This window comes from Sapajus apella, unplaced genomic scaffold (genome assembly GCF_009761245.1).
Source record: "Sapajus apella isolate SASKATOON/1434 unplaced genomic scaffold, GSC_monkey_1.0 scaffold10, whole genome shotgun sequence".
NCBI lineage: Eukaryota > Metazoa > Chordata > Mammalia > Primates > Cebidae > Sapajus > Sapajus apella.
In genome coordinates, this window is record NW_022436950.1 from 42,317,475 (window position 1) to 42,329,698 (window position 12,224).

General features: G+C 40.0%; 1 protein-coding gene across 7 annotated transcripts in view; it reads left to right on the plus strand.

Annotated features, from left to right (window-relative positions):
- ANKRD44 (ankyrin repeat domain 44) overlaps nucleotides 1–12,224 on the plus strand; it is a 335,610-nt gene that overhangs the window by 189,484 nt on the left and 133,902 nt on the right. For all 7 annotated transcript variants that reach the window (XM_032277674.1, XM_032277673.1, XM_032277675.1 and 4 more), the window contains exons 7-9: nucleotides 266–408; nucleotides 1,472–1,684; nucleotides 11,795–11,873. In XM_032277674.1, coding sequence (XP_032133565.1) covers nucleotides 266–408; nucleotides 1,472–1,684; nucleotides 11,795–11,873 — 435 coding nt within the window. The remainder of the gene's footprint in view (nucleotides 1–265; nucleotides 409–1,471; nucleotides 1,685–11,794; nucleotides 11,874–12,224) is intronic.

Genomic DNA, 12,224 nt, shown 5'->3' on the forward strand with positions numbered 1-12,224 from the left:
AGCATGGTAACAGGGCACCTAGATCTCCTTGAAGAGAAGGCTCACGTATGAATCATGTTTTTTCCTCCCACAGCATTTACATTATGCCTGACCATAGTAGCTACTCAGCAAACATTTGTTGAATAGTTGCCGTGAATCAGCTTTTTACAAATAACTCAGCAAAAGACTGGTGGCAATAAAAGCTAACAGTGATAATTTAGGTGAAATGAATGAGCAAATTTCCCTCTAAAGGATAACAATGTTTTCTGTTGCTTTGTTTGTGAAGGCCACCTGGATGTGGTAGCATTGCTCATTAACCATGGTGCAGAAGTGACCTGTAAGGATAAGAAGGGTTACACCCCTCTGCATGCCGCAGCCTCCAATGGACAGATCAATGTTGTCAAGCATCTCCTGAATCTGGGGGTGGAGGTGAGCTATAGTGAATGCCTCGCTGCATGGCTTGTGTATTTGTGGGATTTCTGTTATTCTAAAGTTAAATCCTGTCTGCACTTTAATTCAAGGGCAGGGGAGTTGTTTTCTAGCATCCATCTTTCTGAGTTTCTGGGGGCAACTGATGAAGGGCAGTGGGGGCATACACTAAGCCGAGGAAAACTGGAGACTGAATAACTTTCTATATCAACGTAGATAAATATATAGACATGTAGAGTCTATGTCACACATATTAACCGGTTGTTTTTAAAGACTAGCTAAGGTTCTGCATCCCACCGTCTGAGTGTAGCCTTTTAAGTCATGACTTAAAGCAGAAATGAATGAATAAATGGCAGAGACAAACAGCAGCCATGTCTACTGTTGAACTGGAGAAGTCAGACTGCCCCATTCTCCTTCCTCTAGTAGAACAGGAGCAGTGGTGAGGTTGGAACATCCTGTCCCCCAGGAAAGGAAAACCAAGTTCCTATACGACCATAATGATGAAACTCAGCACCCAGGGCGGGCCTCATAAAGCAATAGGGAGCCATGGACTGAACACACCTCCTGAGGGCAACACCGCTCTGCAACTAAAATGCAACCTGTGATTTGTCGGACTCCAGAGCAGAACCGAGAGTGGGTCTGACCCGCCTTCCATGTTGAGGCTCCACAGCCACCTCCCACCATGTCTTTAGGCTCACTGTGCCTCAACCCTAGAGTTTGGGGCTCTTTCTGTTCTCCCCTGATTTACTTCTCTTTTGGTGTTTTGAAAGAAACTTTGCTCTTCACCTTTGATCCGTTTGTTAGCTGAGAAATACCTATCCCCAGGACAAAACTTCTAACTCTCTTTCCAGTTCATTTTTTGTCACATTGACTTTTTGCTGATCATTACCATGGGGTGACAAGCATCATCAAGAAGACCATACTGGGCCAAGAGTAAGCTCTGAACAATTATATTGGCTGATGGATATTTCCTTTCTCTAGCCACAGCCATTAAGCTTTTTGTGGAAAATGGAGTAAACTGGCTCCAGTGACTTTAATCGCCCTGTGTTGGACTCTTTTGCAGATTGATGAAATCAATGTCTATGGAAATACAGCGCTTCACATCGCCTGCTACAATGGACAGGATGCTGTGGTTAACGAGCTGATTGACTATGGTGCTAATGTGAACCAGCCAAACAATAATGGGTTCACCCCTTTGCATTTTGCTGCTGCCTCCACTCATGGTGCTTTGTGTCTTGAATTGTTAGTCAACAACGGGGCGGATGTTAACATTCAGGTATGACTCTCTTAGTCTCTGTGCTGAATGCCTTTGCATTGAGCTCCTGTTTAAGCAAAGTCAACTACTGCCAGTTATACCATGTTTTAGCAAGTTGGAACCCTGAGCAGTTTGACTCACACAGCCTTGTCCTGGATTTGGATGCTATAAAAAAAGTGTGGAAGCCAAGGTGGGTGGATCACAAGGCCAGGAGTTCAAGACCAGCCTGGCCAAGATGGTGAAACCCCATCTCTACTAAAAATATAAAAATTAGTCGGGGGTGGTGACGAGTGCCTGTAATCCCAGCTACTCAGGAGGCTGAGGCAGAGAATTGCTTGAACCCAGGAGGTAGAGGTTGCAGTGAGCCGAGATCATGCCACTGCACTCCAGCCTGGGTGACAGAGTGAGACTCCATCTCAGAAAAGAAAAAAAAGAAAGAGAGAGAGAGAGTTGTATTATTTTTCAGAAGGATGGAAGGAGGGAGTGAGGGAAGGAGGGAAGGAAAGAAAGGAGAGAGGGAGGGAGAGAAAGGAGGGAGGGAGGGAAAGAAGGGAAGGAGGAAGGGAGGGAGGAAGGGAGGGAGGGAGGAAGGAAGGAACGAAGAAAAAGAAGGAAGGAAGGAAGGAAGGGAGAGAGAGAAAAGGAAAGAGAAAGAATCATATTTTTCTCCAGGAGTGGTGGTACCAGCTGAGAGATACCAAGGCTCCAGTTGTGTGTCTTTGTTACCCTTAGTGAATGTGCCAGAACAGATACTAGATCTCTAGGATGTTGACTTGGCCCAGATGTTAATATTGAGGTGAATGTTGACCCGATAGGGCAGCGCTGCTGAGAATTCAAAAGAAGCCCTAATAATGACTGTGGGCCTGTTTCCAACCCCAGTGTGGGTTTAGAGCTTCTCAGATACCTTCTCTTGTTTTTTTGAGATGAAGTTTTGCTCTTGTCACACAGGCTGGAGTGCAATGGCGCGATCTTGGCTCACTGCAACCTCTGTCTCCCGGGTTCTGCCTCAGCCTCCCCAGTAGCTGGAATTGTAGGCGTTCACCACCATGCCCGGCTAATTTTTTTGTATTATTAGTAGAGGTGGTGTTTCTCCATGTTGGCCAAGCTGATCTCAAACTCCTGACCTCAAGTGATCCTCCTGCCTTGGCCTCCCAAAGTGCTGGGATTACAGGTGTGAACCACTGTGCCCAGCCAAGACCTTCTTAAAGCAAACCCTAGATAGTGGCTTCAGTGATGTAGCACTGAGCCATTCGTTATGATCATTCCTTTATTCAGCAAATTTACTAAGGACTACCCAGTGCCCTCTGTTAGGTACTGGAGATGTGCTCCAAGATGAGATCCAGTCTCTGCTCCTAAGGAACTTATACTGTAGTAGGGAGATAACATGCACTCAGGCAATCATGAGCAAGCAAAGATATGATGAGTCACAAGAGAAGAGTCATAAAGCATTGCAAACTATAAGAAGCAAGTGTTCACTTGTTTCTTGCTTGGGAATTAAAAATGGAGATCGGTTTTGAGTGGAGACTTGGAAGATTAATGTAGTTTAGTCGAGGAGGGATAGAGATAATTTGAGAGAGAGTGTTCCAGATAGAAAGAACAGTGTGAGCAAAGGTGGGTGGGAATTCTGGATAGGAAAAGCTCTAGGTAAACTTTAGGTGACTAGTCGGCTTGCTGTGTGACAGCTAACCAAGGGGGAACCTATGCATGTAGCATTCATAATTTAAATGACATCACTTGAATGCATTTAGATTGTAGCAGAATATCCTAAGCTGCACTAGGAGACCTTTTATTCGACCCAGGCTTCCCTTCTTCCCACCACAGAGGGATCCTGAAGCAAGGTCCCAGTGTATTCTGTCTCTGGTTTTGAAAAATGTGATTTCCAAGGTGTAATTTCAAGAATATCATATCAATCTATTTTAATAATCTTCTCTAGTCACTATTAAAATCTTTTATTTTTTTTTCATAATTTCTAAGAGTGTTGAAAGATGGGACAGATTTTCAGAATAGCAATTGATTGTATCGAATAGCGTACACTATTATGAATGTGCTAACTGTGGTGGCTTGGCCTGCTATCTCAGCTCCTTGGGAGGCTGAGGGATAGGATTCCTTGAACCCAGGAGTTTGAGATCAGCCTGAGCAACCTAGTGAGATCCTGTGTCTAACAGACTCTTTTATTTTTAATTGTGTGAAAGAAAGGAGTCATAAATGAGCTGAAATGTGATTTGACCAGGAAGAGAACTTATCTACTTGATGATTTTGAGCCCAAGAAGCTTGGGCCTCTCCAGCCTCTGCAGGCCAGTAATCATTCTATGGGTCATATGATCAGACCTGAGCATTAAAAACAGTAATCTGGTCACAGAACACCAAAGGCAGGAAACAAAGGAAAATAATCGTATATATGACTACAAATCTTAAACATTTATGTAACAAAACAGCAACAAAAAAACCTCTAACATAAAATTGAAATAAGAACAACTTAGGGAAAATTTTCTTCTATATACATAATAAGCAAATAGTTAATACGCTTGATATGTAAAGAGCTTGTACAAATCAATAAGAAAAAGTGATCACTACTAGAAAACATATAGTAAAAGTCAGGTCACAAGAGAGAGAAAACAAAATCCATTAAACCTGTGAAAAACTAGTCAGTATTACTGGTAATTAGAAAAATACAAACTAATACAAAAACATACATTTGTGTTAAAGAATGGCAAATATCAAAATGACTAATATCTAGTATTATCAATGAAAAAACTAAAATGCAATAAAGAAATATCTCATTTTTTAATGTTAAAATGTTACGGTTATGTGTCTGTGTACATGATGCAAAGAGAGACAAAAATCTATGGAGTATGTACCAATATGCTAGCAACAATTATCACTGCAGAGACAACAAAATTGTGATTTGGATTTTTGTTTGTTTCTTTTCTTTTTTTTTCTTTTTGAGATGGAATTTCACTCTGCTTGTCCAGGCTGGAGTGCGATGGTGCTATCTCAACTCACTGCAAACTCTGCCTCCTGAGTTCAAGTGATTCTCCTGCCTCAGCCTCCCAAGTAGCTGGAATTACAGGTGCCTGCTACCATGCCCAGCTAATTTTTGTATTTTTTGTAAAGAGGGGGTTTTGCTATGTTGGCCAGGCTGGTCTCTAACTGCTGAGCTCAAGCAATCCATCCACCTCAGCCTCTCAAAGTGCTGGGATTACAGGCATGAGCCACTGTGCCTGGCCTTTAGTTTTTTGTGTGTGTATTTGCTTTTGTCTTCTGATTATGATACAATGTACATTTTAAAAAATTATTATTATTATTATTTTTTATTGAGACAGGATCTGGCTCTGCCACCTAGGTTGGAGTGCAGTGGTGGGATTGCTCGCTGCGACATCTGCCTCCCAGGCTCAAGCCATCCTCTGGCCTCAGCCTCCCAAGTAGCTGAGATTACAGGTGTGCACCACCGTGCCTGGCTAATTTTTATATTTTTTGTAGAGGCAGGATTTTGCCATGTTGCCCAGGCTGGTCTCCAACTCCCAAGCTCAAGTGATTCACCTGCCTTGGCCTCCCAAAGTATTGGGATTACAGGCATGAGCTACCACATGTGGCAGAGCATGTTATTTTTATATCCAGCAAAATGAGAAAGCTATTTTCACTTTTGAAAAAAAAAAAGAACCCAGGTGTAGTGGACCTAGAGAAGAGCTGATTAGTGGATAACTAACAGTCAATAAAACTTGTATATCAGTAAGAGGTAATAAGAGAACAGGGGAACAAGGAGGAGCCAACTGAAAGGGGAGGCTTTGCAGAAAGAAAATCAGCAGGACTTGGCAGGACACGGACTGCAGGAGTTGAAGACTAATGTAAGGATTGAAATGTGATGAAGAGGCTGGGCGCAGTGGCTCACACCTGTAATCCCAGCACTTTGGCAGCCAGGGCGGGTCGATCACCTGAGATCAGGCAAGACTAGCCTGACCAACATGGTGAAACCCTGTCTCTACTAAAACTCCAAAAATTAGCCAGGCATGGTGGCATGCGCCTGTAATCCCTGCTACTCAGGAGGCTGAAGCAGGAGAATTGCTTGAACCTGGAGGCAGAGGTTGCAGTGAGCTGAGATCCTGTCACTGTATTCTAGCCTGGGCAACAGAGCAAGACTCTGTCTTAAAAAACAAAAAAATCTGCTGAAGAAAGGTGGTACAGCAGAGTAGTTAAGTGTTCAGTTCTGGGGCCAGACTGCCTAAATTCCAATTCTAGCCTTGACATTTAGTATCTATATAATCGTAAACAAGCTCTCTGTGTGTCTTGGTTTATTTATCTGTAAAATTAGGGATATAATAGTATCTTTCCCATGGAACTGCTGTGAACATTAAACAGCTTTATCATACATAAACCATGTGGAATAATATCTGCCACATGATAAGGAGTATAAAAATAGATGTTATCATTAATCTTTTTTAAGAGGGATGTCAGGAGGAAGAGTAGGCTTAGGAAGTTAAACCAATACGTTTAGTTTTTGAGAGGCTGATTTTTAGGCTTTGGTAGAGACAGCCCAAAAGTGGAAAACGTGGTACTCTAGCATGGGAGACTGGTAGGGGACAGAAGAAAAAATGTGGATTGCTTCATTCACATAAAGGTGATTGCTGAAACAAAAAGAAAGGGATGAGACTGCCCAAGGAGAGAGTATGTAATAGCACAAGTACAGAAGGTGATACAGCCCTTTACTCTTAGGATAAGGAGGAGGAGAAAGAGCCAGAGAAAGGGATGCAAAGTGTTGTTAGAGGAGACAGGAAGGAGTACAGTGTTTTCATGAAGATGGAAAGCAGACAAAAATGAATGGGGGCATCAAAGTGACCAAAAAACTGTGGTCCAAGTTTGGGAAGGAGTGTTTGTATGGGGCTGAAACTGTAGAACATGGTGTTGAAGGGGCAGGAAGCACACAGGTGGCCAAACTGTCAGTGTTCCCAAGACTGTAGACATCTGTCTTGCCATCCTGGTATCTGAAGGGCATCCTGTGAATCTTTCAAAGAAAGGGAAATCATCGAAATTTGCAGATATAATGCACTTCATTATATCTGCAAAACATGCCACCGATGCTCTTGGTGTGCCCGATACCTGGCACTAGAAGGCTACTCTCTGACATACCTGCCTCCTACTGTTTACTGACCAGTGGTCAGTTCAGATTGGATAAAGGACTTCAACTGCTGTGGTACATTGGTTTTTGCAGCCCTTTCTTCCTTTCCACAAATGGAACTAAAAAGCATAATTCCTTAATTTTAATATTTATTTTTTTCTTTGGACTGCTAATCATAACTAGAATATAAGAAATGCCATTTTAAAACTCTGAGATTTGGGTTTATTATGATCAAATCTATATAAATAGGATTTTGAATCAAATCTAGCTTCCATTCTCCATCTCCGTTTATCTACGCTGTCTGTATCCTCCGATTTCCTAATTCTCTTTGAATCTCCTTAGTTATTCCAGATCCACTCTGGATGCGCGGATCATCTAACGTTTCCACAGAGCCATCCTGTCTGACTCTGGAGGTAGCTGTCTAATTCAAGTTGTTATCTCCTTGTACCACATTGCTCCTTGGATTTTGAAAGTGTTTGTAGATTGTAAGACAATTCGTATTTGTTTAGATTTTCCAAAGGTTGAGGGAAATAGCATATTGAAATGCAGCCAGCACCTACCCACATGTTCACTTTGTTTTCCTCTATTCTCGCAAAACAGTAAAAGTGATGTCTTCATGAGCAATTACAAGGTGGAAGGAAGAGGAGGACGGGTGTGTGTTCTGCCTGCATTTCACAGTTCCCCATTTTGCTCAGTTGACCCTGGCCCTGTTTTTTGACTTCGTAATATGAGTTTAATTGTGATACAATAAAGATATACTTTACTGATACAATAGTCCATTCATGTTTTACTTGCAATTTGTAAATAGATAGGGCATGAGAAAATATAAAATAATTTTTCTTTCCCATTACAGATCACATTGTAATTTCTGTAGTATCTCAAGGCTCTTTGGGTAAGCATTCAAAAGTAAGCGTTAAAGAAAGCACTATATGTAGAACTGTGGTGGATATGACTTAGACAGATTCAGAAATTGCCATTGCCAGGTTGTCTACTTTCTGGTCACTGACATTTAGCCTGTGCATGACCTCAATTCTTTTCTGTCTGTGGGCTTTTAGATTATTTAGCTCTAAGAGATGGGAGCTGAAACATGTCTGTTTGAAGTGGACCAGTTCCCTTCTTTATATGTACCAAGACCAAATTATGGAATAGTTTGTATTGCAGAAGTTGAAGATGAAAACTGGAACAGGCAAGAGTGGGCAGTGATAGGTACACGGTACTTAGAATTTTGGAGAAGCGAGGAAAGGAGAGGAATGAGTGAGCCAACCATGTTCCATCTCTCTCGCCCTTAGAACCATAAAAAACAAAGCAAAATAAATTGGGCTATGTATGGCTTTTTAACACCAGTATTTTAGATGGCTCTTCCGTTGAATTAGGAAGACTGAATGGGTTTCTGACCTTGTTTTACCCCACCCCTAACCCCAGGTTGAACTTAGTGTTATCCTATAGAGGCTTTATTGCCCTGTATTAGGGTTATTGAGCTGTTTGATTCCAGGGGTGTACCATGCCACAGAGAACATTATGCTTTCAAGACCCTGGGGAATAACAGTGTCTGTAAATTTACCGATGGTGTGTGGGATGTTGGAAGATGAGGAAAGAAGGCATTAGGAATAAAAGAAAAAAAAAATGGATTTCAGAGGAGACTGATGGTCAAGAAAATACAAACAATCCATTTAGTTCAAAGATTAATCTTCCTTAGGCAATGCTGAGTTTGGCCCTTAAAGAGTACTAGTATTTATTATAAAATATTTTTAATCCTCAATACGTTTCCTTTATGAGTTAGGGCTTGATTATGCCTAACTCAACAGAAGTGCTTCTTGCTTAATTGAATGGATTCTCAAAATAACAAAAATTTCAAAGCCCTAAATTCTATGGGGAAATGTAGCTAGAAAATTGGAGGGAGACTAGAAATTAAGAAAAAAAAATTTCATGAAAGCTTTCAATAGAAGAAAGAATTGCACATATTCTCTCCTTTGAAAATGCAAGGAATAGTTTTATCTTTGCATGAAGTTCTAGGAATGGTAGCGACAGCCAGTATGCTTGCATGGTAAGTTTCAATTTCTCAGATCATGAAACTCAGTAGGGTTCCCTCGTTTCGACCTTAATATTCTGAGTTATAACTTTTAAAGGCTAAATAAAAAGTATTGTCCTTTTGAGTTTCCTTGGTTTTCAATGGTGTTTTGGAATAATGAGCTCCCTTTACACCCCATATCATATGAACAAAACTGCCCCAAAATGGCTGCCAGGATACTCTTAATGCTTCCTGTCCAGATTTCCCCACCTTATCCAACTGTGTCCTCATGAGAAGAAGAAATGATATCAGCTATATCCTGGATTCAGTAGATGAACCCAGGCAAAGATCTGCAAAGATGGATGCAAAGCAATTGTCACCACTGGTCATTTTGCTGTTCTTTGCATTTTGCCTAACTTTGGTCATCTGTATTTACTTGTCGCTTTACCAGAGGCACAAGCACTCTCAGCCAAAAGGAAGGTTGTGGTGTTTGCTGTCCCTGAAATGGAACTGGCTTTGCCCACTACACACTACAGAGATCACTCACTTCTGCTTTGTGTCTCTGTCTGCAGCTTAGTTAGCTACCACCAATTTGGTGGTTACTCCTTGGTAAAGCCTTTAAGCACTTTTCTAAGCATGGAAAATTCTTAGCTAAACATTTATGAATATATTTTCTAAATGCTGAAGTATTTATAGCTTTAGATATATTTAATTAATAATTATGGTTCATATTAAGAGGAAACACTGGAGCAAAATTTAAAGAAATAGCTCCACCTAGGGACAAGTTAATGCCAACTCCACAATTTCTGCCTTCTCTCTCCTTAATTATCTTGGAACTGTCATCATTTTTTAATTGGAAGGGGGTGTTTTAATCTTTATTCTGAAGTAGTTACTAGGTGTTTCAGTCCTTGGAACTGTGTGCAATCCGACAACCAAGGCCTAGCTCTGAATCGACAACTTTTAGGAGCTCTGCTTCCCAGCATGTCTCATGGTCAGCGATGATGCTGTAACTCATTGTCTTGATTGCACCCGTTTTTCCTCTAAATATATTATCAAGCTCCAAGTCTCCTTTCTCAGTCTGTTTTCATTCAGGTTACACTCATATAAGATAGAGAGAGGATCCTATTATTTCTTTTCTTCCCCCATCTACCTGAGAACATCGAATTATAATGATACATGTTTTTTTCAATCAAGATGAACTTACTGTTCTAATTAACTTTTTTTCTTGGCATAGGCTATGTGTAATCCCTTTTTTATTTATAAGGAATAGACTTATAGAATATAATAAAATTCTTGTGTTAAAACCTTGGTTTTGTAAGCTATTTTAGCCCACAGTCCAAATCAGTGGTTAAAAATGGGGACCCTCTTACCCCAATTCTGTAGTTCTGGGTTAAAGTACAGAATTCATATTTCCAACAAGAATCCTGGGTGATTCAGACATAGGCAGTCGTTGGTCCACTCTAAGAAATACTTACCTGAATTATTATTTGTTTTCCAAGATGGAATTTTTTAAAACAGTCATTTTAAAGCACAGGTATTTGGATTTAATCACAAAATGAACATGCATTTTTAAAACCTCTTATTTTAACTTCAGACCTAGAGAAGTGTTTCTGCTGATACTTAGAAAAATAAGTGTTATGTAGGTTTTTTTTTGATAACAATACTTGGATGAAAATACATTCTTTCTATTGGAGCAGTTTTATTCTAAAATAACAGTAAAATTTTCTTTTGAGCCTATTTTCAGAAGAAATTCCGTAAATTACTATTTCTTAAATATGTGGTACCATGGTATTTAGTATAATGATGATCAGTATATAGATGCTGTACATTTTCTGTGTTTTGGCTTAATTTTCTGTGTTTTGGAAAGGAAATTTCATTTCTATCATGTATAGTAAGAAATATATGAATTCAGCACACATTTCCAGCTGATCATTCAAATGGCAATTTCCTAAACAGTTGCATGCCTTAGTCCTCTAACTTCTAATGAGTTAAGTGAAGTAAGAGATTCTGTTTTGAAACAATCAAAACTTATGGTTTTGTTTTTGTTTTTCTTTTAATTTTTTTCTTTTTTGTTTTGTTTTATTTTAAAGTGATGTTTTTTTATAAAACAGAATTAAAATGGAAGGAATTACGGAGAGATCCAGATCAGGTTTTTCTCTCTCTTTTTTTCTTTCTTTCTTTCTTTTTTTTTTTTTTTCCCCGACAGAATCTTACTCTGTCATCCAGACTGTAGTGCAACGTGGCACGATTCTGACACACTGCAACCTTTGCCTCCTAGGTTCAAGCAATTCTCCCATCTCAGCCTCTCGAGTAGCTGGGATTACAGGCACATGCCACCATGCCTGGCTAATTTTTGTATTTTTGGTAGAGATGGCATTTCACCATGTTGGCCAGGCTGTTCTTGAACTCCTACCTCAAGTGATCTGCCCACCTCAGTCTCCCAGGGTGCTGGGATTACAGGTGTGAGTCATTGCGCCTGGCCTCAGGTCAGTTTCAAAAGTTGCAGTGATTCAGAGCCATTTGGTCAGCTTTGGCTTAAACAGGACCACGAAAGTTAACACGTTTGTCTTTTTTTGTATACTGTAGACAAAGGTTGAAAAAACACCTCTAAGGAAACTTCCTTCTCCAGTAATCACAGGAGAGGAATAAAGGTTACAGATGACTGTTTCTCTAGGATTTTTAAAAATGCCATGTTATGCAGTAACTTCAGAGGTCATGTACATTTTATCTTTTCCTTTCAAAATTATCTTTGCCTCTTGTAACTGTTGATCATACTTTAAAAAAATTTTTTTGAGAAAAACATCACTCTGTCACCCAGGCTGGAGTGCAGTGGTAAAATCCTAGCTCACTGCAGCCTCATGTTGATCATACTTTAAAAAAAAAAAATTAAATGGATGTTTTCAGGGCATTATTAGCAGTGTCCATAGGGGTATTTCAGATTGATGTCACTGGCTCATGAATGCCTCCATTGTTTTTCTCTCCTTTATTTTTTATTATTTTTTTTTTTTAGAGTAAAGATGGCAAAAGTCCACTGCACATGACAGCTGTCCATGGAAGGTTCACACGGTCACAGACCCTTATTCAGAATGGTAAGAGACATGCTTCAGTAGTGTCATTATTTCAATAGTTTCTTGTTGTGAATTTGGCTGTCAGTCACCTGGATATGAAAGCTGATGCTGTTTTGGAGTTTTAGTAAGCATGGAATTACATAGTTCTTTGATGTACTTTGCTAAAAGCTGCTCATCAGACGTGCCATCAACATCCACCTTAGTAGTAAAAACATAAAGCCATAGTTTCACAGTCAATTTGGAATCAGGCACAGAGCATGAGCTTTGAAATTGGAAATGATATATTTATATAGGCTCAAGATTCTGTGCTTTTCACTCTGAAACTAATCAAAGTAAGTAGCATTCATTTTCTAGCAACAAATCTGAATTATT